This window comes from Camarhynchus parvulus, chromosome 5 (assembly GCF_901933205.1).
Source record: "Camarhynchus parvulus chromosome 5, STF_HiC, whole genome shotgun sequence".
NCBI classification, from domain to species: domain Eukaryota; kingdom Metazoa; phylum Chordata; class Aves; order Passeriformes; family Thraupidae; genus Camarhynchus; species Camarhynchus parvulus.
In genome coordinates, this window is record NC_044575.1 from 40,618,038 (window position 1) to 40,645,522 (window position 27,485).

The 27,485-nt window shown below is 39.8% G+C and overlaps 1 protein-coding gene across 14 annotated transcripts in view; it reads left to right on the plus strand.

Moving 5' to 3' along the window:
• The window catches only part of NRXN3 (neurexin 3), a 964,190-nt gene that overhangs the window by 289,810 nt on the left and 646,895 nt on the right, over window positions 1-27,485 (plus strand). For all 14 annotated transcript variants that reach the window (XR_004060782.1, XR_004060783.1, XM_030949965.1 and 11 more), the window contains 2 exons: window positions 8,817-9,255; window positions 14,215-14,598. Coding sequence is in view for 12 of the 14 variants with exons in the window: in XM_030949965.1 (XP_030805825.1) it covers window positions 8,817-9,255; window positions 14,215-14,598 (823 nt within the window). In the remaining 2 variants the exon portion in view is untranslated. The remainder of the gene's footprint in view (window positions 1-8,816; window positions 9,256-14,214; window positions 14,599-27,485) is intronic.

Consider the following 27,485-nt stretch of genomic DNA (forward strand, 5'->3'; position numbering starts at 1 on the left):
GTGGCTGTAATCTCATTGTTACTTGAACTGTCCTCACTTTTGAGCATGTGCTCTCCCATATGTAATGGTAAATATTTTCAGCTTGATTTTTGCTGGGCAAGTGACAAAAACATAGAAGACGCTGCTGTGGTTGGCACAATTTGCTGAGCAGTTGCTTTGCTTACATTGGAAACCTCAGCAGTGAGACTCCTGGCATATGGAGAATGAACTTCCTTCTTGCAGCTTCCAGGGATATTCTAGCGAAGCATGCTCAAGGCATATTGGCTACGGAAGGTATGTTGTGGGAAAAACCTGCATATCTATGGGTGAGGAATATCTATTCAGTATTCTCACAGAAGACTTTACACATTAGTGTTCTATTAAAACACATTTTACCACTGAAGTGAAAAGCTGAGTGAAATTAAGAGTTTCTGTTCCAAAGGAGTTTCCACCAGCTGACATTTGTTTTCATTGTTGCTGGTAAGATGAATTTTTCAAAATGTAAATCCATGAAATCTTCAAAACTGGGTTCATGTGAACTGGGTTCATTCTGGTATTTTCCGAATCAAATTATTTCATATTGATTGAGCTGACCCCCAATAATTTGGAGCCAGTTTAACACAAACTATATTTTCCAGTGCAGTTCATGTCACCCATAGGGCCCTTGTGTCCATTCTCCCAGAGGGACCAGAGTATTGGTCAGGCTGCTTTGTGGCAAAATCAGTCATGTGTCTCTGCTGATATCAGGTGGGACACTGACATTCTGTCATGTCAAAGTATTTTCTTAGGGAGTGGAGACCGGAGGTAAAAATGGGGACCACTACTGAAAGTAAATCCAATGCCTGAAAAATAAATACTGGTTTATGTTTTGGTTAAGTTAATGCAAAAACTTTTCTGTAAAGTTCAATAAAACAAAACTTGCCATTTTGGTTTGTTATAGATTGAAGTGAAGCATTCCATTACTAATTCTCTGTAAGGGAAATGGGATTCTCTGTTAAAAAGTCATCCTGATGGAAGCATTCACTCAGCCATACTAAACAGATTTATTTCCTTGCGATAGGTCTTTTGTATTTGCACAATCTTAGGTGGATTTAAAATACAAAGAAATCACTAAATGGAGTGTTATTTGCTAAGTCATTGTCTGATAGACTTTTCAGTGTAATAAGGCTCAAGCCTTAAATGATCAATGGGGCCATCCTAAAATAATTCCTCTCAGCCTTTCATATGAAATTCTTAAGACACTTGACAGTAATCATTTCCTCACTTAATCATCACTGAACCAAGCTTGACAGATTTAGCTTGTGCTTGCTAGACAAATCTGAGATTTCAGGATGCATTTGGGAGGAGCAAAATATTTTGTAACTGCTGAATGTCTGTATATGCTCATTACAGGACTGAATGTAATTCAAGTCAACTCCTGCATGCTGGTAAAGAAGCTGCTGTGATAATAATTTTTTTAAAGTGTTTTTATTTTAAATTTTATTTTTTTTATTTAACTCTCAAGCCTTCATTTGCTAGGGAGGTGATTTGTAAATTTAGGCTCTTCAAATTTGTGAGGTGTCAGTATTCTGTTATTATAAGGTTTATTTTTCCTTCCTGTGCTTGAACACTATAGGTAAGTATTTAGATACATGATAGTATAGATAGTTATTTGCTTTTTCACATGTTCCTCTACTCTCCCCTTCCCCTGCAACACAGAATCATAGAAAATACAACTAGAATGGACCATTAGAGGTTATCTAATCCTTTGCACTTCCACTGTCCCAAAACAAAAACAATGACATCTGCACGAGTTTTGACAGCAATATTTTTTGCCTGAAATTCAAGGTCTCCAGTAATTGTTGCTCTTCAGACAACCTCTTCCAGTGCTTCACTGTTCTTAAATTAAAAAAGCCTTTCTCTATCACTTTTCTTGCTGTAATTTTTTGCCAATTATTTCTTGTCCTTTACAGCATGGGTACAAAGAGGAGATTGTTCCTTTCTGCTTTATAGTATCCCTTTTCTATTTAAACACTTTATAGTGTCTCCTTTCAAACTTCTATTTTCTAGACCCCTGATTATTTTCATTGCTGTAGTCAGGACTCTTTCTAATAGTTGCACTCCTTTCTTGAAGTGCAATTCTCCAAAGTGAACATGAGCTCCAGTAGAGTACAGCACTATCTTTTTCTGTATCTCCCTACATTCCAGAATGCGTCTTTCAACCCATCCAATGAATGATTTTCTATGTGTAGCTAACTGTTTATTTCTTCTATTGTGTTTTACCTCTGCACTAGGCTCAGTGTAAAACAGAGAATTTCCTCAGTGTTGTATATGGATGCATACTTTTAAAGTACAGACATATCTTCTCCATGTCCTTACATACAGAAATACGTCTATGGTACAAATTACTTTTTAGGGCTATCATGAGGCATATCTGTGTCTGTGGCACAAGTGAGGAACATCGCAGCTAGCTGTCTTGGCTTCCCTTGTCCTGCAGCTTTTTTCTTCTCTGTTACTAGGCCAAATGGAGCTTGAATAGAACATAAACAGAGGAAAGTTTAGTTTGTGCATCTCAATCCACAGTGAAATGCCTTAAACACTTTGCTATGACTTAAATGTGAAGTATGTTAATGTCAAATACCAGACAGTTAATTTTTTTACCTTTGTATTAAAAAGAATCAGCTTGATTTTTAGAAACAGAATGAGAAATCTGTTGAAATCTGAGAAATCTAATTTCTCAGAGTATTCTTTAGCTTTAGCAGTAAAGACAAACACTGAGTGAACACATATTCTTCATTAAACATAATTCAGATGAAATCTAGACTTGCATTGCTCTAGTCAACATTGCACAAGTTGTACTTGAGTCTTGACTGTTTAGTTTCTGTTACTTTTCATCCATGTTCAATGAATTGCTTTACACAATAGGTAAATTTATCTCTTTCAGTGTGTGGGGAATGGTGATAGTGTTTATCATCTAAATACAGTTGTCATCCTAGTGGAACATCAAATATGTTTATACTAGGTATCCACAGTCCACACAGTGGTATTTATAAGTGTAGGAGCTTTAGTTACCCATCGCTGAAGACTTGGATCACTTGATACACAGTCTACCCCAGACACAAAATAAAGTGCTGCTAACCCAGTGTGGTTTTCTCTACTTGCTTGTCAGGGAGGGCTAGGAAAACACAGGTCTAATAAACCAATGGATAAACTATAATTTTTTTTTTTTTCTGTAGGAACTTGCTTGGTTATGTGTAGATGGCTTTAAAGAAGTTTTAGGCACTAGCCTGAACATCTGGCAGTTATACTTTGTGAGAATTGATATGGGCAGTTGGTGAAGGGGTGCAGCCTGGGACAGAAAACAGCATTATCCAGGGTGCAATAGGTGAACAATTTGGCTGGCCTTCAGAGGTGCTCTTCCTAGCTAGCTAAACATATGCAGCCTTCAGGTTATCGCTCTTTTTCGTGATAGTTCATTATGGTAGTCATCTAATTTGCCGGGCTATTGACAGCCATTCGCCTTTGGAGCATGCCTGTGTCCAGCCTGTACTGGAAATAGTATTTCCCGCTTAATAACACCCACTTGGAGAGAAATTTTTATATTGGCTACTGGCCAAACTTCGCACATAATTTTCCCTCCTTTTTTGTTGCTCCCTCTCTATCTGCAACTTCACTTGATTGCAGAGAGATTCTTTTCATCATTGTGAAAAGCCATCTGATTAGAGCTGTCATTAACCCATGAGTGAAACTTGTAAGAAGTTTAGCTAGAGAAATTCCTTGAATGCTTCAGAATTGCAGAGTTGCCATTTTAAAGAAATCTCATAACTAGATTGTGAATTTGTTTTAGCTCTTCTTAAAACAAGCTCTTCTTTCTCAGCAGATTTATAGGAAACATGATTTAATGTATATATTTTTTCCCTCAGAATGTTTAGATGTCATGAAATGCTATTGCTGATTATCAGGACCGTGTGTATATGCCCCTTCCTGACCATCCATTTATATTAGTCTAATTCATTAAACAAAGGCATTGAATGGTCAATATTCCTTGGTTAAAGTGTATTTAGAAACAATACCCATGGAAAAGGAAAAAACCATTGTTTTCATTATTCTTATTTCATTTTTGCAATATAAAGCGATTTTAAGGTTGGAGGAATGAAGATTACTTTTCAAAAGTTCTGTGCATAGCTTTTGCTAATGATATTCTTCCCCTTTTTCTTTTCCATCTTTATTCCCAAATAAAGATGGCTATGTCTGTATCAGGAATCATGTCCTTGACTGCCTTAGACCTTCTCTGATATATGTATCAGACTTGGGATGAGTTCAAGCTTGTGTCTGTTTTAACAGGCAAGACAGGCATTGTTCAGAAGGGGCCTGACATAAATGGAGAAGTCTATGGGCACTGCTTTCATTGCTCTGCTTACTTCTCGTTTGCTTTTGAAGCCATGTGTGGCCCTAGAAGACTGTCCTAGAGAGGAGCAGCATTCTGAGATAGTCATGGCCTCATTTGAATTTAGAAGAGTGGGTTTCAATAGGTATTTTGGCATATACTGAGGAACCTTCAAGTTACTTCAGAAGTTGCTCATAAAATGAGACAACGAGGTAGGAAGTGCTATGCAGATGGCAGATTCTACTGAATCCACTGAGCAGAAACCTTGCTCAGTGAAACATGTAAATGTACCTTCTCTGACTTGCAGCAGGTGACTCTAAGAAACTATTTCTTGAAACGTATCTATTTGAGTTATAGAATCAGGCTTTTTTTTTGTCCAAGACTTTTTGCTTGCCTTCATTTTAAGTGGTATGTTTTAAGGTAGGATCCCAAACATATAGAAATATTAAAAAAGCTTCACTGAATACACTGATGACAGGTCAGACCAGACCTGACAGTAGCATCTTCTCCTTTACCGGGCAGTTTTAGCAGCTGGGAAGAAGTGCATCATCTGTCCTGCAAACTGCACTGAAGCCTCTGTTGATTTCATTAAAACACTAAGATTCATAGGTTATGAGGCCAGAAAGAGCCATTATGATAATCTAGGCTGATTTGCTGTGTAATTAATTCCTGTCTCACTATGTCTTTTAGAGAAAACAGGATACTATTTTAATTTAAAATTTGCCAGCAGCAGAGAACACACTATAACCTGTAGTAAATTATTTCAGTGGCAAATTACTCTCATGTAAAAATGAGTCATAATATTTTAAAATGTGAATTTCTCTAACTTCAATGTCTAGCCCCCAGATCTCATTGTCCCTTTGTCACGTGCATTGAAGACCCCTCTCTTGCCAAATTCCATTTTCTGCCCAGGTACTTGAAGATTGCAATCAAATCACATTTTAACCTCTGCCTATTAAACAGACTGAATTTGAATGTTCTCCACTATGGGACATACATACCAGTCATTTAATTTTATTTCCTCCTTAATCTTGAAACTTTGGTTTAACAATTGAACTGTTATTATCAGAAGCTGCCTTAGCATTTATCCATTCCTGCCAAGGATTCATGTTGGTTTTACACCCAACCATTATTTCTATTCTTTTATTGTTATGAGAGTTCTGGTGCATTTGATTATACATCATGATGTTGATGTCCAAATGTGTCTGTCAATAATACTTCAAGTCACCTATGGAAACACTTGCACTTCTTCCATAAACATAGGTGCTTTTTTAGATTTCTCAAACTAGGTGTTTTGTTTTGGGTTTTTAAAAAAGAAAATAATTTAGAACGACATTTGAATAACAGAGATTCAGGTTGGGGTGGATATGTTTATTTGTAAAGACTGAATTTAGAACTCTTGTATCTATTCAGCAGCCTTCCTCATCTCCTCCCCAGGTCTTCCTTTGTGCTTGCTTTCTTAGTCTCTTCATTCTTGGCCTCAGATTCTTCATTGTTAGTCTCTTTCTTGATTACAACTAACTTTATGTAATTTTTTTCTGGTTCCTTTTAAAGCATTCTGTCACAAGGATTCTCCAGCTGTGGTATTTGTATGATTAATGAAACACAAAGCAGTCAGTATCACACCTCAAAAAATGTCAGAGGCAAACCCTCTGCATTTCCATGGAAAAGATGAGACCTGTTACTCAAATATCAAATACATTGAAGAGGGAATATACGCATACACTAACGTCTATGTGGGTCAGCTATGTGTGGCAGCTGCTTATGTGCATATGATATTCCCCCTACCAGTAACCCACAGAGATTGCTGAAAACAGCTCAGAGTCAAGGCTAGATACAACCCAGCACCACCCATCAATCAGTGTCTGCTCCTCTCGTGTATGGGAAGACTGGGTCAAGATGCAGTTTAGAGGAGTGTTGGTTTGACCAGTTGTTAGTGGTATCCTATAAGGGCAGCTCTCCTTCCTTAGAATCAGTAAAGCCACAGCTCGTTCAGGCCTGGCATTCTCTTGCCTACCAAAGCAGCTCCATGTGGTGGTGGAACTGAAAAATGCAGCAGCACACCAGAATTGTAAGCCCTCATGGGCCTGGACAATGGTCAATCCATGCACCCAGGATGGTGTCCCCAATAGTGGAGGGTGCAGGTGCTGTTTAGGGAGAACATATGACCATGGCTGCTGCCAGTGGTGCATTCCCTGACATTCCTGCAGCACCCACTGCTGTTGGTTTACAATTGCTAGAATATGTACTCCTTCCTTTTTCCTTCAGTATCAGTTTGTGGACTTGCTGTCCATTGTTATTTCTGGTTCTTTTTGTGTCTTCTGTTGTACCCTACTTCCATGACCTCGCCTGGCAGCAAGTACCAGAAGTTCACTACCCTCTGTGTAAATAAGTACTTCTAAAAATCCATTTTATGCTGATTTCGTACAAGTTTCAGCAAGTGCCTCTAACTGTTATTGCTGGGTTTGGCAAAGAGCAGTTCCACATTAACCTTCTCCATCTTCTGTAAACTTCAATCATATTTTTCTCAGTCCTCTCCAAATATGAGCTTGGCCTTTTCAGCCTGTCCTCATAAAGCATCCTGTTCCATCCTTTTAGTTGCTCTATTTATTTCCTCTTTCTCCTTGAGAAACAGAGACAGGACTTCATGCCGTGCTCAGAACTAAAGTCTGACTGAGATGCACCTCATTGTCTGGGAAGAGAGGAGGCTCTAATGCACCCCCTTGCTGTGTCAGTGGAAGGAGGTGTATGATCTCTCTAACGAGAGCATTTGACATGATTAATCTGTAGAATAAAACTACTACAGCCCCATAAATTGAAAATGAATTTTATCCCTGCTGCAGATATTAATAGGCTTGATGTTTCTGATGCCTGTGTGAGGGCAGAGCACATTATTAGGAATTGGACCCAGTTACTTTGGGTCAATACTGTCCTCTGCTGGGAAGAGCTAGAGCTTTGTGCCATTTCTCCAAATGGCATTTAACAGCTGACTTCTCCTTTCACTCTGCGTTTTGCCTTTGCAACAGGAAAATCTGACTGCGCTGGAGAAATTCTCCTTTAATGCTTAGACAATGCTGGAAATTTTTGCCAGCTATGAATGTATTGAATCACAATTTAATTTATTTTTTTAATCTAGAGGTTACCTAATTTATAAGCTTATCCCTCATTCTTTCTCTTGTTTGCCTTTTAATAATTACTGCATGCACATTTCTCTGACTTTTCTGTCCTAATAGTAGAAGTAACAATGCATATCTCCTTTCCCTTCTATTTCTGTAATAAACTGCTGACAGCTCATCCTGATAAGATTTTGAAAGCAGAAATCAAATATGTGTATATATATGCTATATGTGACAGACACAAAGTATTTTAGAATAATAATTCCTTAGAAGAAATTAGAGTCTTCAGTAGTATCACTGAACAAGAATTAAATAAAAATTATGCTAGTAGCAGAAGCGCTTTTACTTGCTGTACGTGCCAGCTCTGCATTTAGCAAGTGTGGAAGGTGATTGAGAGGAAGTACAGTTTAGAAGTATTTCAATTTTGTGCCTTCTCCAGTTCCAGCCTCTGTGAGAATGGGATGGGCCAGAGAAGAGTCTGCTTTCCAGGAATTCATTCTGAACCTGAAAGAAAGAGGAGAGTAGGAGGTCTGGACTCCTGAGTAAGCCAGATGTGCTCAGGAGTGCTTACCTGTTTGAGACTCTTCTCTTGGCTAATTTCAATCTATGTAGCAGGAATATACCCCAGAGTTCTGGTCCTTAACCCAGAGAAAGTGAGAGTCCAGACACTGAAAATGTACAGGTTTTTATGTGTTAGCACAAAAAATTGTTGCTTTCTTGAAGTAAGGGAAGCTATAGAGATATTTCCATGGCAAGCTTGTGTCAGTAGTGATCTAAGATTTCTTGCTCAGAGAAATTTTAAGTCTTTGTTATTTTTTTCTTCAGGACCCACAGGGCAATCACTAACAGTTCACAGCAACTTGCTGAAATTCTTTTGCATCTCTCTCCTGGTAGTTAAGTAGGCTATAGGAATAATAGAGAAATGACAGTGGTACTGAGTTCCCTGCTGTGACTAGTAGAGATGGACATGGAGGTTATACTTTGTTGTGTATTTTGTATGGGATTTATGCAAATATAACAGCATGATACCAAACGCACACTGGATTTTACATACAGAAGCTTTTACAGCCGAGTGGGCCTGTGGTAGAGTTAATTGTTCTCACTGCCCTTCAGTTAAATATTGTCTTCTGACTGCTTATCTGATCTAAAGTCATTGCAAAGTACCCATTGCTGTCATTTCTATACACTCTTCTAGTTCAACTTGCTCCCTCTGTCATGATGTCAGACTCTTGCACGCTCTCCTTTCCTCTCCCCACTGCCTTTTGGGAAAAGTTTATCTCCCATGGCTGAAAGTAATTGGGGTGTTTGTATTGTATGCAGGATTGATGTATGATATTTTTCCTTGTGTCTGGCAGGTTGTTTATAAGAATAATGACATTCGTCTGGAGCTGTCTCGCCTGGCACGGATTGGTGATACTAAGATGAAGATCTATGGGGAAGTGAAATTCATATGTGAAAATGTGGCTACACTGGACCCCATCAGCTTCGAGACACCTGAGGCCTATATTAGTCTGCCTAAATGGAATACCAAGAGGATGGGCTCCATCTCATTTGATTTTCGAACCACTGAACCCAATGGACTGATCCTTTTCACCCACGGCAAGCCTCAGGAGAGGAAAGATACCAGAAGCCAGAAAAATACAAAGGTAGACTTTTTTGCAGTTGAGCTTCTAGATGGAAACCTCTACTTGCTGCTGGACATGGGCTCTGGGACCATTAAAGTCAAGGCCACCCAGAAGAAAGCCAATGATGGAGAGTGGTATCATGTAGATATTCAACGAGATGGAAGATCGGGTAAAGTTATAACTTTTTCTTAAATAGATTCATATTTCAGATTCTGACCTAGGGCTATGTATTAATTCTCAGAACATTCAAAACCTATTAAATATGAGTCACCTCCTTAACAAAGCATAGTGTTATTCCAGTGGTGTTTATACAGCAAGGCAAAGATGTGAATGGTTTTTGTTAAATGTTCTCGTTAAATGTGTAGTGAGAACTTTGAATAGCACATCACAGAGGTAATCTATTAATATTTTATTCACAATCATCAGTTATTCTGGACATATATTTGCAATTGCACGAATAGTTACGGTGATGATTTCTTTGTGGGCCATGGTAAGGTTTAAGGTCCTTCAGTACCATTGTTCTCAGTTTGAGAACTTCTTCCTGATCTACCTTGGGATTCAGCATTTGGGATCTTGTTGAGAGAAAAATGAAAGTAATGGGCACAACTAGTAACAAAACTATGGCAACAGATCAACATTTTCATCCCATTCTGTTTCCTTTAGTATCCTGTAGTTTTGAGTTAGGTTTCATTACTCTTTTGAATGACAGATTCTAATCTTAAAATCTGAGGCAGCATTCAGTGGATGTTTCTTTTCTTTCTTTGCAGCTTCTCATTTTCAAATATGGGCTTTAGTATTCTAAAAGTACATTTACCATGTAATTGCCAAGAGATATTTTTATTGTTTCCAGTGCTGAATATCAAGCCAACTTTCTCATGATCTACTCTGAAATTGTGGAGGAAAAAAAAAGCTCAGTTACTGTAGCTTCATCTAGACAATAACAATTGTACTTCAATTTTTTTCTGAACAGTTGGTATCTCAAAGCCTTCACTTCAAAAGGAATTTTGCTTACATTTGGCAGTGGATTTGAGATTTGTCTGGTGATCTCCAGATGATAGTTTTAGGTCCCTAATTTTATGTTTCCAGTTGCTGAACGCCATCAGAATAGGGAATGCAGTGCTAGAATTTGCTTCCCTTGAGTTTTAAGAAGAGCTGACTTTGAGATACCATGCAAAGCCTAGCTGTTTGAACAGGTTTTTGCCTGAAGCTATTTTTTCCTTTGATGATGTGAGTAGTTTCTTTGTATTTGGCGTAGTGCTCTGCTTGGACTTAATATGTGTGGTTATATATTGCGATCTCCTAAAGACATCGACAGGCGCATTTTACAAAGGAAACCATAAATAAATAAATGGAGCTTTGATTTCTTTAGAATTGCTAAAATTTAACTAACTTCCAGGGGTAAACTCAATTAGCTGTGTTTCATACTGACTTCAGTTTTACTTGCTCCCTTGGGGAGTGTGTCAACCCTGAAGAAACAGCTGCAGAGGGAGAAGAGACAGAAAAAAAAATAGGCTTGATGTTTCTGATGCCTGTGTGAAATGACAGAGGCTCTGTGCAAAGAATGTTTGCAAAACCCTACCAAGAAGGACATGTGTTAATTTGGACACGTTCACAGGAGGGTGTGGCAGACACATTGCTACTTGATGGATGACACTGTAGGGCTGACTTGTTTGTCACTTGGCAGGGAGGTTTATGATGTTCTGGACACTGATTAGAGGTAACAGATTTTGAAACAGTTCTCTCAACAAGAAAGAACGTGTTTGTATGATGTCTTGTCCTTTTTTTTTTTATTTTTTATTTTTATTTTGTTGTGTTCCCTGCTCACAATGAATACTTAATTAATGATCCCAATGACTGATGTCTTGTGTCCTGAGAAAACCAGGGTACTGGCATTGATTTCTATACATTGTACCTTCAGTCACTATTATCTTATGATACACTTATCCACTTTGGATAAGTGTGAGAAAGGAGTTCAAGACCTCTTCTTGTTTAGTCCTTGGCTTTTCTTCCACGTGTGGACCAGATAATGGTTACACCCTGAAGATTTCCCCACCCCCAGTATAGATGACTACAATTTGGAAACTGAAAAATTAGTTTACTTAATGGAGGCTAAAAACACCCTTTTGAGTTTAATGAGTGAGTAATCTGCAAGTTCTGGTTCTCATTACTAAAGCAGCAAGGCCTATGTTAAGTGTCATGTCTCTCAATTTTTTTCCCATTTCCTTAACAGTCCAAAACTTCAGGTTCTGCGATTTAAAATAGCTTAAAAATCCAAATTTTCACTATTGCAGTGCACTAAGGCAAGGAAGCTTGGCAGTCATGCTCAGATAACCTCTGGCATCTCTAGTCCCCTTAGGCCTTGTGTATGCTTTGGTCTGTGTTGGCTGCCAGAGCAACAAAACCTGATTTTGTCTTTCTACACTGGCAGAAACTGGCAGCATGGAAATGGACACGTAACCTTTCTGCCCTTTCTTAAAGGTCCTGTAACCTTTCTGTCCTTTGAGAAAGCTCCCAGCAGGTTCTCAAAACCTGTCACAGTTTCTAGCTGGGGAACAGTGAGCATTTTATGCAGGATGGTGTTTTCAGTTAGTCATCTGCTACAAAACATACGTGATTTCCCATCTGATCAGGCACTAAAAATCTTACTAGATGGTTTGGTTTACAGTTGTATCAGTGCACTATTTGGTGTGCCTGTTCTGCCCTTGGGGTGTTTTGGTCTGTTCTTCAGTCCAGCACCAAGAGGAGATGGCACTGCAGAGGAGATGCTTAGATGCTTCTGATTTCTCAAGATGGACTTGGATCTACTCTAAGCAGAGTGAAAAACAGGGATTCTAGAGGGGGAAAAAAAAAGTCAGCTTATGCGAGTGCTTCTTTCTAGGATCAATACAGAATTTCTCCATCTCAGCAACTTGGCCTTAAAAGTGCTGTTCATCCAAACTAGTGCCATCTCCTTGCGGGAGTTATTGCAGGGTACAAAACACTCAGAATGTTTAGGTTGCTGTCTAGCCTATTTCTTGTTCACCATCTCACCATCTTTCTCCAGATTTTACACTTCATATTATCCAATATTTCTTGTCTTTTAGGGGGTTTCTTTATCTTTGTGGCATTTGCACATGTTCGTTCTCTCCACAGTAGCAACTGTCTAGAGCTCAGCCCTCTGGTGTTTTGGTTCTAAGCTTTAGAGTAATATGTACTCTACAGGCTGCTTTTGACAAATAGCAGTGGAGATTATTGAAAGGGAGTTCCGTTCCTGTGGCTCCATGACATGCTGCCTCTGTGACAGTATGTGTATTGTCACATTTTCTCTTTCCTTATTTTATAAAAGAGAAAATGCCTGTGGTGCTCCAGCTTGTTGATACAAAATGATTCATCAAATAACTGGTTCTCTTTGAGCCTTTAATTTGTAATGCCTCTGTTGCTTCTGACACTCTGCTGCCTCCGATATTATTCCTCAATTACTGAGGAAAATCACACAGATGGAATATCTTGTGTCTGTGTCATACATGCAATTCTCTGAGAAGATACCTCTTACAGCTGAAGAAAAGGTGTGTGTGCATAACTGTACTTTCTTACAGAGACAATAGAGTTAACTCTATTAACTCACCTTCCTTATTGTAGGGGTGTCTGATCAAAAGTCCAATGATGTGGAATTAATCTTGAAGCTTGGATAGTGTCTCTGAAGACAGACCGTCTTAATGACAAGGCAATTCGATGTGATGATTTATAGCTAGAGAGAGCGAATTGCTGATTTTTAGATGAGTGTCTGGTGGGCAGATATCCCTATCGCAGAAACTGCTGAATGCTCTTCAGAAGAGTATGCTGTTCTGGAATGTGAGATGTGCATTATGTTCCCTGTTTTTCTTTGGATGCACTGTCTGACCTTAAACAAGTCACTTTGCTTTTCTGTACTTGTTTTAAATATTCTGATTATATTTCTGTATTATATGTGCTGGGACAATTTCTTGAAATATATGTGAATGACCTCAATGCAGATGCCCAATTTTGATTTGGAGCATATGGAAGTTTATCATAGTTTTAGTAATAACTGTTGTTCACATATAAGTTTGTCTCTCTTTTTCTCAATTTTCCTGTATAAAATGGAAACTAGAAAACTTTCTTTGGAAAGCTATACAATATTTAATTTTGGGACAAACTTCTGGAAATTTCTAGTTCAGTTTAGACTTTCTGCAGGATCATGTATAGTTGAGCTTTGAATACCTTCAGTCTGGTAAACCTCTCTGAGGTTTCTCTTTCTGTGTTTGACCACTTTTGTGGTAAAAAATGGCCCTTTCTATGGAGTTGGCGATTCCCTTATGTTGTGGCTTAAGAATGGTACTCTCAGTGGTCCTATTGAGACTCTGCAAATCACATTGCTCACTTACTTCCCCTGGCCATGCCGCTCCCAGCTACTGTAAAGAATTCCCTCTGTTCTGGCTGGAACCAGGACACCCTACTGCAGCTCATGTCTCCTGCCACTATGAGTTTACAGTGCTAATTCTTGTTCAAGGTTCAGTTTTCTGCCATATCTCCTGGTCCTTTTCTGCAGAGCTGCTCCTTAGCCAGTTGGTCACTAGCCTGTACTTATGTGTAAGGCTTTTGTGACTCAGGTCTTGTAGGACTTTGTATTTATTGATTTTGATTTACATCAAACACTGCTATCAGTTCTTTGCTCCACCTTGCAATGGTTGCTGGTCCAGGTTTGGAGGCATTGATGAAGTGTTTTCTGAAAGAGCTATACGGTGGGGTTTTTTTGCATATCTTTTTTCTCTCTAGTCTTTATGCCATCGAACTCCTGTGTGTTCTCAATAAGTTTTTGCTTTGCTGGATGAATACCATTGAATAATGCTCAAATTTTAAATGCTCTTATTTATCTATTGAATTATGCTTCTGACTTTCTAATGCAATTTGGGATATAGACTCATGATCAGTTGCTGCATCGAAGTACTTAGGACCTGTGGATCAGGAGGAGAGGGAACTTTGTGAAAGACACTGTTAAATGCCATTTGGGTAGGAAAGAATCTTCACTCTCCTGTGCTAAACTTTAAACCTCACTCAGTTATTGGAAAAAAATGGACTGAACTGAGTCTGTAGCTGAAAGTGCTGATGTCTCCTTATCTTCCTCCTTTAGGTACCATATCAGTGAACAGCCGACGCACGCCGTTCACCGCTAGTGGGGAGAGTGAGATCCTGGATCTGGAAGGTGACATGTACCTGGGTGGGCTGCCAGAGAACCGGGCAGGACTCATCCTTCCCACAGAGCTCTGGACAGCAATGCTGAACTACGGCTACGTGGGCTGTATCCGAGACTTGTTCATTGATGGCCGAAGCAAGAACATCCGGCAGCTGGCAGAGGCGCAGAATGCCGCCGGGGTCAAGTCCTCCTGCTCCCGCCTCAGCACCAAGCAGTGTGACAGCTACCCCTGTAAGAACAATGCAGTCTGCAAGGATGGCTGGAACCGCTTCATTTGTGACTGCACTGGCACTGGCTACTGGGGTAGAACATGTGAGCGAGGTAAGTTGTGTGTTTTGACTTCAGGTACACAAAGCTGAAGGCGTGCATGAGAACAAGAACAAAATCCACTGTTCCCATAAGACTCTCCCCTGCCCTTGTTGGTCTTCCCAAGGCTTAGTTCCAGTCCCCACAGTAGAAAAACTTTCTTCTCTGATTGTTTCCTTCCAGTCTTTTCCACCCTTGTTTCATGAACTTACTTGGCCACTTCCCTCTCTAAGCCTTCTGTAGATCCTGTCTTCAGGTTCCAGAGTTTCTTTAGCTAAGTATGGTTTGTCTCCTGAGGTGGAAAATGCAGCTGCATGTGAGAAGTCTCAAACAAATTACTGGAAACTGTACCAAGTGTGAGCTTTAGTTATGAAGCTCTTTCCTGCATGAGATGAATCCCAGTTCTATCTGGGCTTCCTCTTTTTTTTTTGTCTAGTAGAATTTCCTTGATGGCTGTTTATGAGTAAAGCTACCTAATGGGATAGTGTTAAAAGCAACATGTCTCTGAGTTCATCTCTGGTAAGGCAAATCTGTAGGAGATTCATGGGAGAGTCTCTGCATCTTATTGATACTCATACAGAATTGTGATTTAAAGACAGATGATTTGGAGATGTGAGGCCCAGGTGAAGCTTGCGTATGCAGGCACATTTTCTACGTGTTATAGAGCACATGGAAAGGATTTATGAATGGAAGATATTTGAACTATGTATTTCTCAGGTACATAGGTGGTTCCATTAATTGTTGTTATCTTTATTATGCTGCTGCCCCCATCAGAAAGAGGTAGGTGAGTGGTTTTACAGAAAAAGATGGGGCTAAGATTGGTTCCAAAACACTCCCACCTCCCTAGAGGGTTTTTTCTTATATTATTTTTATATTTCTGTTAATATTTGGCCATTAGCATTGCATTCAGGCTAAACTGCATTCACAGTACACCCAAGAAATAACAGTAAACCATTAGCAGAGTCTCAGGGCTTTCAGTCCCTTCTTTATATCACCTCACTTGGCACCATGGTGATAGCATGTATCTTAGAACTTAAAATTCAGATAGTTTTGAACTTGTGCTATAAATATTTGAGCAACACCTTTCCCACTTATTGCATTTTTAAATATTAATCATAGTAGCATGCCACTTATGAGGAAAAACATGAATTTTAGCCACAATGCATGAAATATTAGGCATAATTGAGATTTGGAATTCATTCACTCTACAGAGGATTTTCTTCATTGCAGAAATTTTTTGTTAATGACCAAAATTCTTCCTATATGGATAGGGTTTTTAGGTTTTCAAGTACAAGATCTGTGATTGTTCATAAAACTGCTCACATCCAGTAATTCATTGCATGCTGCCCTAAGCAGCAATAGTAGTTAATTGCCAGTGGGCCTTAAAACAGCTGAAGCATCAACACTGCCATCCGTGCTGGGGGAACATGGGTGAAAATGTAAGATTCATGGACATCAGCTATGCCAATGTCAGCTCAGCAGTTCTCTCTTTTGAATACATAGGATTTGAAAACTCTGGAAAACATCAGATAAATTTTTCTTGGCCATAGCCTTGGGAATTGTTTTAGCCAGTTGTATCGTTCCCCCCAAAAATTGCATGTGTTTGTCCTTGGTCTCTAGTATTAGGACTGACCAGCTCTGTGATTCAGGGCTTTGTGCAGTCTGTCTCATGTCCATCTCCTAGACCTGGCTCTCAGAAGAGAATCCAAAGCTAACAGTGACATAAAGAAAAGGATTCATGTAAAGAACCTTTATATATTGATGGTGTTAGCTTTTACTATTTCTATTGTCAGTGAAAAGAAATCAGTAGGTTAAAGGCATGTAAGCATTTTAATTTGGGAGAAATGAATATCAAGTTAGGCCTGAGATCCGTAACTTGGCTGTGCTCTGATGTGCATCAGTCTGAATTAGGGAGATACATTTATGAATTTATGTCCAGCATGGGAACTTGAGGTCATAATAAATATATTTTAGAATCAGAGTGTATTTAAGGTGAACAAAGCTGTGATGAAACAGTTCAGGATAGTAAAAAAGATGTATGCAAAGGTTCTAATCCTGAGAAACTAATTTTGTCTGTAACTAGAAACCACAGAGCCATTGCTGCTTATTCCCAGTGTCAGGCAAAACATGGCACTATAATCCCTGATGCTCCTTGGCAATGTGAGAAGGGGCTCACAGGGAATAAATATTTGAGACTGGGTAAGTGAAAAAAATTGTACAAGTTGAAGTGCATTTGAGTCCAGAATATTTATGTGGTGTTACATAGGAGCTTTATGCTGCTCTTATATAAATGCTTAATGTCAACATCTGCCTTAGTGCCCTCTGATTTTGCCTCCATAAACTAAAAGCATTGCTGGCTACCAATGATGCTTTTCATTCTCCTGGTCTGACACCCAAGGATTATTTCAAGTCCTGATTACATCTGCTTTGTGATCCTGTTGGAAGGAGAAAGGTTGAGATGGAGCCTGGGAAAGGAATGCAAGTGAGGGATGCTGCCATGCCACAGTGGCACTGCTGTGTAGTGACTGATGAGCTGCCACTGGAGCAGGGGGGGCCGCCAGGCTGGTGCATAAGGGTAGGAATGAAGAAGGAGCAGGCTAGATCTTCTATTATAGGACAGCTACTGGCCCACTTTTCCAGTTTGCCATCTCTCACTTTATTGTTTTCTTACTTCTGTCCTGCAAAAAGAGGAGTGTAACTCCTGCAGCCCAAGATGTATGATCAAGGGTTAACAGGCAGAGGAGCCTAGAATGAAGAATCTCCTGTGCTTGGTGACTATCAGGAAAATCAGTCTTTACCACAAAGCAAAACATATATTTAACATTAGTTAAAGTCCTAAAAATAGGAAGGACAGACATACAACTCTTAGAAGAGAAGCAGATAATCAATTTGTTATTGATGGTAAAGTCGACCTCCCACCTTCCAGCTATAGGATTTCTACATTTATAATGCTGTATTTCTCATAAATTTTATACTTCGTGATATGAAGCACATTATACATTTAAAAGGGACTAAAAAGGACATTGATTGTGTCAGCTAGAAAAGAAGTCTGGGTTCCTTTTATTCATGGTGAAACAATACAAATACATTGTATTCAGTATGTCACTTCTATCTAAAGCTTGTGGGAGTTTGTCTTGTCAGTGAAGTAACACCTCTGTATATTCAGCCAGCTACACTGGATGCAACATAGACTTTGGCTACAGTGGTCTGCTCAAGGCAGTACTTTTTTGCAGATAGAGAAACCTTGCTGTAACTGGAGTTTGACAGCGAAGAGAACAGAAAACTGCTGCCAAGGCCTCAAAGTCATTCTTACAATTCCAGCATCTAGTCATTATTTTGGTATTGGCAGTGATGTAAGCAGACAAAGTGTTAATAGTCTGAAAGTGCCATATTTTCTAATAGTAATGTAGTTTCTCCTTGGGTTATTGAAATTTCATGGAAGAGATGGGGCAAGGCATGGAAAAGACCAGACTGTGCTTTCATGGGCCATAAGGGCTCAGTGCCAGGCTGTGAGGCTGAGCAAAGGCAGCAGAAAATGCTGGCAGTTAGCTTAATATGGTCCCCATTTCACACTTTCCACCAGAGACTTTGATGGTCAGGTAACACACTGCTATTTTCTTAAATCCTTGCTTCTCATCCTCTGTCACCTTTCCATAAAGGTTCTCTACTAAGCAGTCTAACTCAGTGTGACTATGTTGCAAATATAGTAAAGAAAGGCAAGAAAAAGAGAAGAAGCTAAGAGACAGGAGACAATTCCTCCTGCAAGTGATGCTCTGACTGCCTTGCAGTGTGGTAATGATCTCACCTCCCCTGCTCCCTGAGCTCTCTTGCACTGCTGTTAAATATGGTGAAGAGAAAGATTTAATCATGCCAGAAAGACTCCCAAACTTAATTTAGTTTTGGATGGCTCTTAAATGAATCACAGGCACAGTGAAGTGGATTTATGATGACAGTTATAATTGCAAGTGCATGCTGAGACTTTTTACTGAGTTTGCTAGTTTTGGGTTGTGGTGTGCTAGGGATTGGGGAAAAAAAACCCCAAACATTGGTGCTTGTACTGTTGGTAGTATTGAAACATTCTTGCACCCTAGAGTTTTAGAAAGAGTAAACTACCAGAGAACAGTGTCTGCAGTGCAGCCTCTCTCTTCTCAAGTACCTTGTTTCAACAGGTCTGCTGTTCTGCTGGTTAGTTTGAAATAAAGGACCTAAAATGTTGGAAATCCCATGGCAATGCTTCCCAAATGCTTTCTAACCATCAGATGCCAGGCAAACTTTGAGGTAATTGACAAAAAGATTCCTCCAATGTGATGGATGCCATACTTCCTTCTGTTGCATGTGAGCTGCCTGTCCAAACTGAACCTAAGAGAAATTAGGGTGAGTTGCAGGTCATGTCAGCAAGGGCTGGAGGACTGTTGCAGACATGCAGGAGAGTGGGAAGTGTGGCTTTGTGCAGCAGTTGTGAGGGATCCTTGGTGGGTCTTTTTAAGTACTTAATGTCTTCTTTACCCTTTGCTTTGTAATTTGTTAGTGTTTGACATCGGTTGCGTCAGGTCATTACAACTCCCTGTTAATTGCACTTAAGATGATAGAGGCAGGAGCTGGTATCTGGCTCATGGAGGATGATGTACTACTTAGCTGTGATTACAAAGTACCCTGGACTTCTCTGAAAAGGACCTCAAAGCCATGGCATTAACTAAGCAGGAGGAGGGGAATGTGAGTTGTATTCAAATTAGATGTTTTCTGTAGCTACAGTGGAAATGCCTCGGGCTCAAAAGGATGCATGAGGTCTGTTGGTGGGTCTTGAAATCTTTCTGCACCCTTTCCTTCTACTGAAACACTGTGAGAGTGACTGCAGAAGACAAGACCCCAGGAAGGACCCTAAGCAAAAGACAACTGAAAATCAGATAATTTTAGGCCAATGAGAATCAAATGCTGTTGATCAGTCACTTTTTAACATTTTCTCCTACTTAAATTATTTGACTGCAGTTTGCTTGATGTTTTTTTAAGAAGTATATAATATTGAAAAAGGCAGGTTGGTATGAGACTTCTGATCGTTTAAGAGTGAAATAAAAGATGTTGAGGTTTAGATTTTACACCTCAGAAGGTATTTGCTCAGAACTGGGTACAGCCCTAGTCCTTTCCAGGGAAAGGGGGGAAAAAAAGCTTTTTCCAGCTTTTTTGCTGAGCTGCATTCAGTGATTATTGCAGAAAGACAGAAATATCCCATTCTGGTTCTTCTCCCAAGGGCTGGAACCAGTGCTGGTTTCTTTTGGCTCACAGACGGACAGCTAACATCCTGAGCAAAGCAGCCTTCTTCTGTGTTTTGTTAAAACACAGCCTTCACTGTGTTTTAACAACAGTGATATTGAGCATAGGGCTGCACATTTTATTATCTGCCAAGTACCTTTGCAGCAGTGTTTACTAAGACCAGTTTAATGACAATACACTTCTTCCCATTATATATGCAATGAAGGGAGATGTTGTAAAATTACTGGTAATAAGAAATGCTATGGAACCATTTACTACACAGGATAAGTGCTGCATACTTTGCTGTCTCAAGCACAGGTAGCAGGTTAGATTTCTTTTTAATTTTAGAGAAGATGTTTGATGATAATCACATCTTAGAAGGTTTGTTTAAAGCAGCTCATAAGTGTTGATCCTTTTTGGACTGTCCAGACCTTCTGAATATGCAGTGAAATGCTAGATAACTGCTGAGAATAGATTTTCCTATAGGACTGATGGTTCCCAGGAGAGATGGACACATTAGGAGAAAAGTCCTTGCTGCAATGTTTTTAATTCTTTTAATTCTTGCTAGATCTTGAACAGTCAAAGACTTAACAAAATCAAAACATCAGAATAATTATTTTGATTTCATGATATAAAGTAGGATGTTAGAAAATAGGTCTGTTCTAGACCTCATCTATTCACTGACTTACTAGTACCAGAAAGGTCCATATTGTACAGTTTCCCAAATTGTCGCCAAACTGCAGAAAAAACCATCATCTGAATTTAGCTAAAAAATTTCATACAATCCCTTCACACCCATCTCAATTTGTTTCTCACTAATTTTGTGGTAAAATCTCCATTAAACATGATCTGAGGAATGTTGACTTTCCTAAGAACATTTTATGTGAGAAGTTAATTTTCTCACTTGCCATCAATCCATTTGTAACACTTGGGGCTGATCCCTTTATGGCTGGCCCAGACAGTTACTGCTGTGAAAGATAGTGTTCACAGTCCTTCTCAAGAAACACCTGGCGTGATGTGATTAGCTCCTGTGTATCTCTGCATCGAAACTGACTGTCAGACCAGAAGGCTACTGTTTGTTGGATAAATGCTGGATTATTCTGCTTATTTGGCTTTTATGTATCTTCTGTCTTATAATTCTTTCCTTATCTTCTATGGGATAACTTCTGTGCTAACATTCAAAAAATTTCCAAGATGCTCATTAGATGTTGTGCTAGTTCCAATAAGGAGAATGCAGCCAAGGTGGGCTTCTAAGGGAAGAGAAACAATGTAAAGGAAGAATTTAAAAGTCTCTCACTTTTGTCGATTTACATTGTGATTCTAACTACTCATTTTAACTATACTGTGCATAGATACGTACATTCAGTCAAAAGCCACTCTGAATGAACGTGCTTTCCAGGACCAGTAACTGCATTTGTTGCACTCTAATGCCTTTGTGATATCCTCAGTACAGAAGAGTGTGCAGTTAATTCTGCAGACAGGGTGATTACATCTACTTGGGAAAAGACCATTTCATGGGTTTTATGCTGTTGAACTTTAGCTTCGAAGAGTCTCATTGATGTGACAATCTCCAACTGCATCTGCTGAGCAGCTGGAAAATCTGAGACTGTATAAAAACCAACTGATTGTCTCTCGTGTATCGTATAATGTTATGGGTTTGATTTTTTAATCCATATGTTCCTCCTGTTTCTTCATCCTGATTCCATCATCATATGCTTTTGATATTTGAGGCCACTCTTGAGTTCCGTGCTGCATGCAAATTTGTTACACTCCAGGTGCTCTTCAGCTCATCTGAATATGTTAGTTGATGGCACAGAAGAAGATAATTTCTGCTGTTTTCCTTTAAACTTCTGTACTTCTGGCTGTTTATTGCTGAGTGTAGCTTTCATAAGGTCTTTCCAGTTCAAGAAATATGATTACCCAAAACTGTATGATTTTGTGTACTGTAAAGAACACTAGAACAACAACATCAAAAAGAGTTATTGATGGGTGGGTAACAACATTTGATTAATGCTTACAGAACATGATACTTTTATTAGTATAGGCCTCTTCTACAGGACCAGTATTATAGCGATGTTTTTGTTTCTCTCCTGGTGCATAAATGACACTTCAGAACAATGGTTTCTCCTTAATGTAAACCACAAAATAAGTCAAGGCACAAAATGTTGTTCAGATTACTCTCAGATTGAAGGACAGCTTGTCACAGCAGGTCAGTTTTGCCTGACTATCACAGTGTCATGGTTTAACCCCAGCCAGCAACCGAGCCCCAAGCAGCCACTCACTCACTCCTCCACCAGCAGGATCAGGGAGATAATCAGTCATGGGTTGAGATAAAAACAGTTTAATAGGAAAAGCAAAAGCCACGCATACAAGCAAAGTGAAACAAGGAATGTGTCAACCACTTCCCGTGGCAGGCAGATGTTCAGCCATCTCCAGGAGCGCAGGGCCCCATCCCATGTAACAGTGACTTGAGAAGGTAAGCATCGTCACTCCAAATCTCTCCCTCTTCCCCCCACTTTCTATTCTGAGCATGAATGACACATGGTCTGGAATATCCTGTTGGTCAGTTAGGGCCAACTGTCCTGGCTGCGTCTCCTCCCAGATTCTTGTGCACACTCAACCCCCTCATTGGTGTGGCAGGACAGACAGCAGAAAAGGTCTTGGCTCTGTGTAAGCCCTGCTCAGCAATAACAAAAACATCTCTATGTGGTAAACACTGTTTTCAGCACAATTCCAAAGCATAGTCCCACACTACTCACTGTGAAGAAAATTACCCCAGCAAAAACCAGAACACAAGGGAAGGCAGATTTTAGTAAAACTTGGATCATACGAAGAGGTAATTCATCATGAAGGAAGGAAAATACATTTTTAGCTTTTCATGATATCTTTTCTGGGTTACTCCCTGCAAGGCACATGATGGTGTGTTATTCTCCCCTACAAAGACAAGAGTAACACAGGTTCTTGTTAATAGATTCTTTTGGATGGATTACAGTGAAAGAACACTGCTAGAAAATATGCATATATATATATATGGTTTATTTTTGAACTCTTTAGTTGCAATGGAAAGCAGATATGTAGAAGTTTTGGTTGTTATCTATAGTAATATAGCAGCATGAAAGTATAAAAATATTACTTAAGAAAATGAATAGGGGAAAGAAAGCAAGAGAAAGAAAGGATAAGAGTGAAAAGATACATTATCACCACCTGTAGATTTTTTTTTTTAATAATGGTCTTGATCCATCTTGATCTGTTGGGGGATTGGGGAAGACACCAACAAAACACAAAGTCCAATGGGTGGGTTAAAGTACACTCTGACTTCATGGGAATACTCAGGTACCTCCTCTGGGAGGAGGAGATTTCAGTGCTCTGGTGGAAGGCCGCAGAAATGAGTCTGGGGATGCTTTGAGGGTTTTTGATGGTTTATGTTCCCTTCTCAGCTGCCTCTGACATCGATAGGTCTAAGTGTGAATGTGACCCTCCCCTGGAGGAGGAGTTGGGATGTCTGAAGGAGGGCAATTTGGCATGATAAAAGACACCATCGTGTCTCCACAAGGTCTGCCTCTGATCAGCCTCAAAGCGTGGTTTGCAGCCTCCAGGCAGAGACAGTTCACCCCCTCTGTCTTATGCAGACTAGGCATGGCACAGCCAAAAGCTCCCCTCCTTCCTCCAGAGGTGCAAACCTGCCTCAGCAAAGCATCGTGGCACCTCCCCAAATGGGCAAATGCTTTCAGTCAGTAATCATTATTAGTCAAGTCTCACAGCATGTCACATGGATGATCCAGAATGAACTTACTATGAATATGCACCACATCTGTTGTGATTTGTCAGGTGTCCAGAGACTAGCTGTTGACACTAGGTTCAAAAATCGCTTCAGCCTACCTCTGTCTTTGAGTCTCTTACAGCTTAGTGGCTGAACTCAGTCCCTGTGGCTTTATACTCCACTTCCTTTCCATACCCTCCAATCAGACCAGTTTGTGTTTCTGCTGAGACTACCAACTGTCCTTACAATTAAAGGGAATATCTTGATAGAAGAAGCCTGGATGAAGTAGATTCATTTGTCATGAAAAATTATTTCCAATATTTAAAATTACTATATAGACCTTGGAGATGTTATCTGTGAAATTAGCTTTCTCTATCTCCCTGCTTTGCCTAGTCAAAGCCATCATGCTTAAAGGCAGGCACTGGCACAGTGCATTTTCTGTCTCATTTCTTTCCCTCTATTCATCTCAGGGGGAGAGGAAAGACTTGGCATTCATGATGCTCCCTTAATTGACTCTTTCTGCATGTGGAGATAGGCAGTTGGCCCTTGGACACTTTGATTGATTGGATGAGGCTATTATGTGATATGGAAAGGATATGCAGCAGCACAGCCATCACCACAAGCATAGAAAGATCTTATTTGGTGGTGTATATTGGCTGGCCCCAGTCTGCTTGGTTTGTCTGTCTTGTCTCAAATGCAGTTATCTCACAGAGCAGCCCACAGGGTGATCCTAGTGAATCCACTGCCACTAGGTACCAGACTCCAAGGCATGGCCCTCCAGGGGGAAACCCTTCTCACTCTCACTGCTAAGGCATCTGAGAATGTGTAAAGGAAAGATAATAGTCATCATTTTTATTTCTTCCTAGAATCCTTTTTTTTTCCCTGGGTAATTGAGAACAAGAGGTTAAAATTGGAAGATAAGGTGCAGAAAAGGGAAACTGCATCCTGATAAATCAAATCCTAATACGAGTTTCAGAGCGACTTCCTGCTCAGTGATGATTATAGGCAGTGAGTTGATAATAGATAAAATGTAAAACTTAGGAGATACCCATCACATTGAGGCAAAAGTCCTCCCACTAAAAGGACACAGTAGCAAGGAGGGTGTGCAAGAAAAACAGCTCAATGATAAGCGCTGTTGGTCTCGTGATGCTTCCATTTTTTATGTCCTACAGCTTCTGACTTCTGAAGTTCTGCCTGTTAGGGTGAGGTCCTCTTGTGGTCAGCCTGGACCCTTTGGGTTACCTGCCACATTAATCTTGTGTTCTTGTGAGGAACAGCATTTTTCCATTTCTGAACAAGGAGCAATTGTAATTTTTCATGTTGTGGTACTGCTGAAGGGAGTGAAAGGACAGGGAAGGTTGAAGGAGATTACTGTTGGAAGTTGTATTAAAGCACCAGAGTTTAGGATGCAAACAGAGTCATGTGGAATTAGTTCAGTCTTACTGCCCCAATACCCACAGGCCCTATTTCAAACTGCTGAGAAAGAAAAAATATGGTATTTTAAACAGTGATTTTTTTTCCACTACCTTTCATTAAATCAGTAAAATGGAAAATAACAATTCAGCCCCTCAGTTGAAAAGCATGTTAGATTGACAGCTCTTGGAGCCCTAGGCTTGTACTTAGAATGAGAAATATATAGAGTACCTCTCCTTTATACACCTTAGTCATCTCTTGGAGAAGTATTTGCATTAGAGGTTAGGAAATAGGTCAGTCTTTCTGACGTGCCTGGTCTTTGGTAGAGCTACAAAGTAGAAGGGTGAAAGGAGGAGCTCTTCTTCTATAGCTCTGATTTCTTTTCCTTTGTGTGTGAAACTGCTGAAGACAGAGAGCCATGAGGCAGCTTACTGCACCCAGCCTGGGGAGCAGAGCAAGGCTGGAACTAAGCAGAACAAAATGGAATTTGTGCTGTGTGTATCATCTGCCATGTGAGGACAAGATCCCCCCCTGAGCAAGTGACTGGCAAAAAGCATGTGTTTGCTAAAAAGTGGGAAGGAAGCAAGAAAACAGAAATGGTCTCAAATATTTTATAGTTCTGTAATTTTTGTTAATCTCTCTGCTGAGAATCTTTGTGACAAAAGAGGAAAAAAATAGATCAAAGGAAATGTTTTTGGCATACTAAGGAATTTCAAAATATCAAGAGTCTCTGCAAGAATCATACTGTTCTGGTTCGTAGAGGTGGAAGCCTAACAGTTCAGCACACAGTCATAGAAATGTCCAGGTTTCCACCATTTTATTACCATTTCTTCAGTGAAGTTCTCTTCTGTTGCAATCTGATTTTTTGATGCAAGCCCCACAAATCACTGCTACCTCATTTCTGCTGGTCAGCTCTCATGTCCAATTTGTGCAAATTTCCTTTATTCTACATTTGCATTTGATTGTTTTGTCCTCTTGGAGGACTGACCAATGATGAATTTTAACCTTTCCTTCCCTGTCAAGTGTTACTGGAGTATGATTTAGCATTGTATCCAAGGTGCTTGCCTCAAAGTTGTGTTTTTAATAATTCTATCTTTTCTTCATGTTAAACATAGGACTGGTCATCAGAGGATATAAATAAAGGCACAGGTAATAGTTGGCAGTTCCCTTTTCACCAGTCCCAGTCTGATGCTGGAAGCACCACTGTGGTATGAAGGAGTTGCCTTTAGCCTCCTTGGTGAAGGAGGTGGAGATTGACTCCTGTTTCAGGCTGTTGCCCTCCCTTTTACTGAGGTGACATCATGGTTCTGTATCTTGTTTGAATTCTTGTATGCCATTCCCCTAAGCCTGCCAGATTCCTTCTGCCAGATTCCTTCTGCCACCTTCCAGTTTGATCAAATTTCACATTCCTGTCTGGTACAGAAGAACTACGAATATCCTGAAAGATTTCTTGGGTTGTGGGAAAAGGGGACAAGAAAAGGAATGAATAGAGCTTTGTTGAACAAAAGGCTGGTATTTTTTGGGGGGAAGATGTGGGCATCATTTTACAGCCTGCAAGTTTTTTGGGTAAAGTAATTATGGAAAATAAAAAGGATTAAAGTAAAGAGAAACAGAAATTATTTATCATGACATTTTTAAATGCCTCCCTGTTTTCACTTTGTCTTTTAATTTTTGTATTTAAGTCAAAACACTTGGGCTGCTTTAAAAAATAATCAAAACATAAAGGGAGACTACAAATGACCATGTCGAAGAGTAATGAATCCAGCAGACAGAAGGACTTGTGTCCAAATAAAAAAGGCAGAAAAGTGTAGGCTGGAATTGGTATTGACTATGCAATGTGCACAGTGCTAATGGACCTGCAGAAGAAACAGGAACATTGCAGCCATAAAGTAAAAACCTGGCCCACTGTGAATACAGATGAGATTGGGAAAAACAGTGCTTTTATGGGGCTGCTTTTGCACACATGGCCTCTTGAGCTCACCTGTTTATAAAGTCAGAGTGACAGGATGTAGATTAGCAATCAGTATCCTCATTTAGCCGTTTCTCCCTGACTGATTTACACTGCTGTGATTTCTTTTTTCTGTTGTCTTTTCCCTCTGGCTGGTGACGATTTGCTGAGCCCATCTATTCTCTTTTACACTGTTGTTTTTTGTAGAAGCTGTAAAAATCAAAATGCAGATCAGTTACCTTTCTTTGTGTGTCTATGTGTGTGTTGCTTACAGTTCCTACCCTAGTCTGTGCCACCGGCCAAGGCTCAGTCAGTAAATCTTCCAGGAGAAGCAGCTTTGGTACAGCTGCCATGTCCCTTTTGCTGTGAGTTGATTTTCCTAGACATCTTTCACTCAGATTATGGAGAGATGCTTAATCTATGTGCTCCATCAAAGTGTTGGTCAATAAAATCCTATTTAACTGGGTGGCACCCATAACTTTCTTTTCCCATGTCAATCCCTTGAAAGGTAGTGTCCTGTTAGGCACTGAAGAG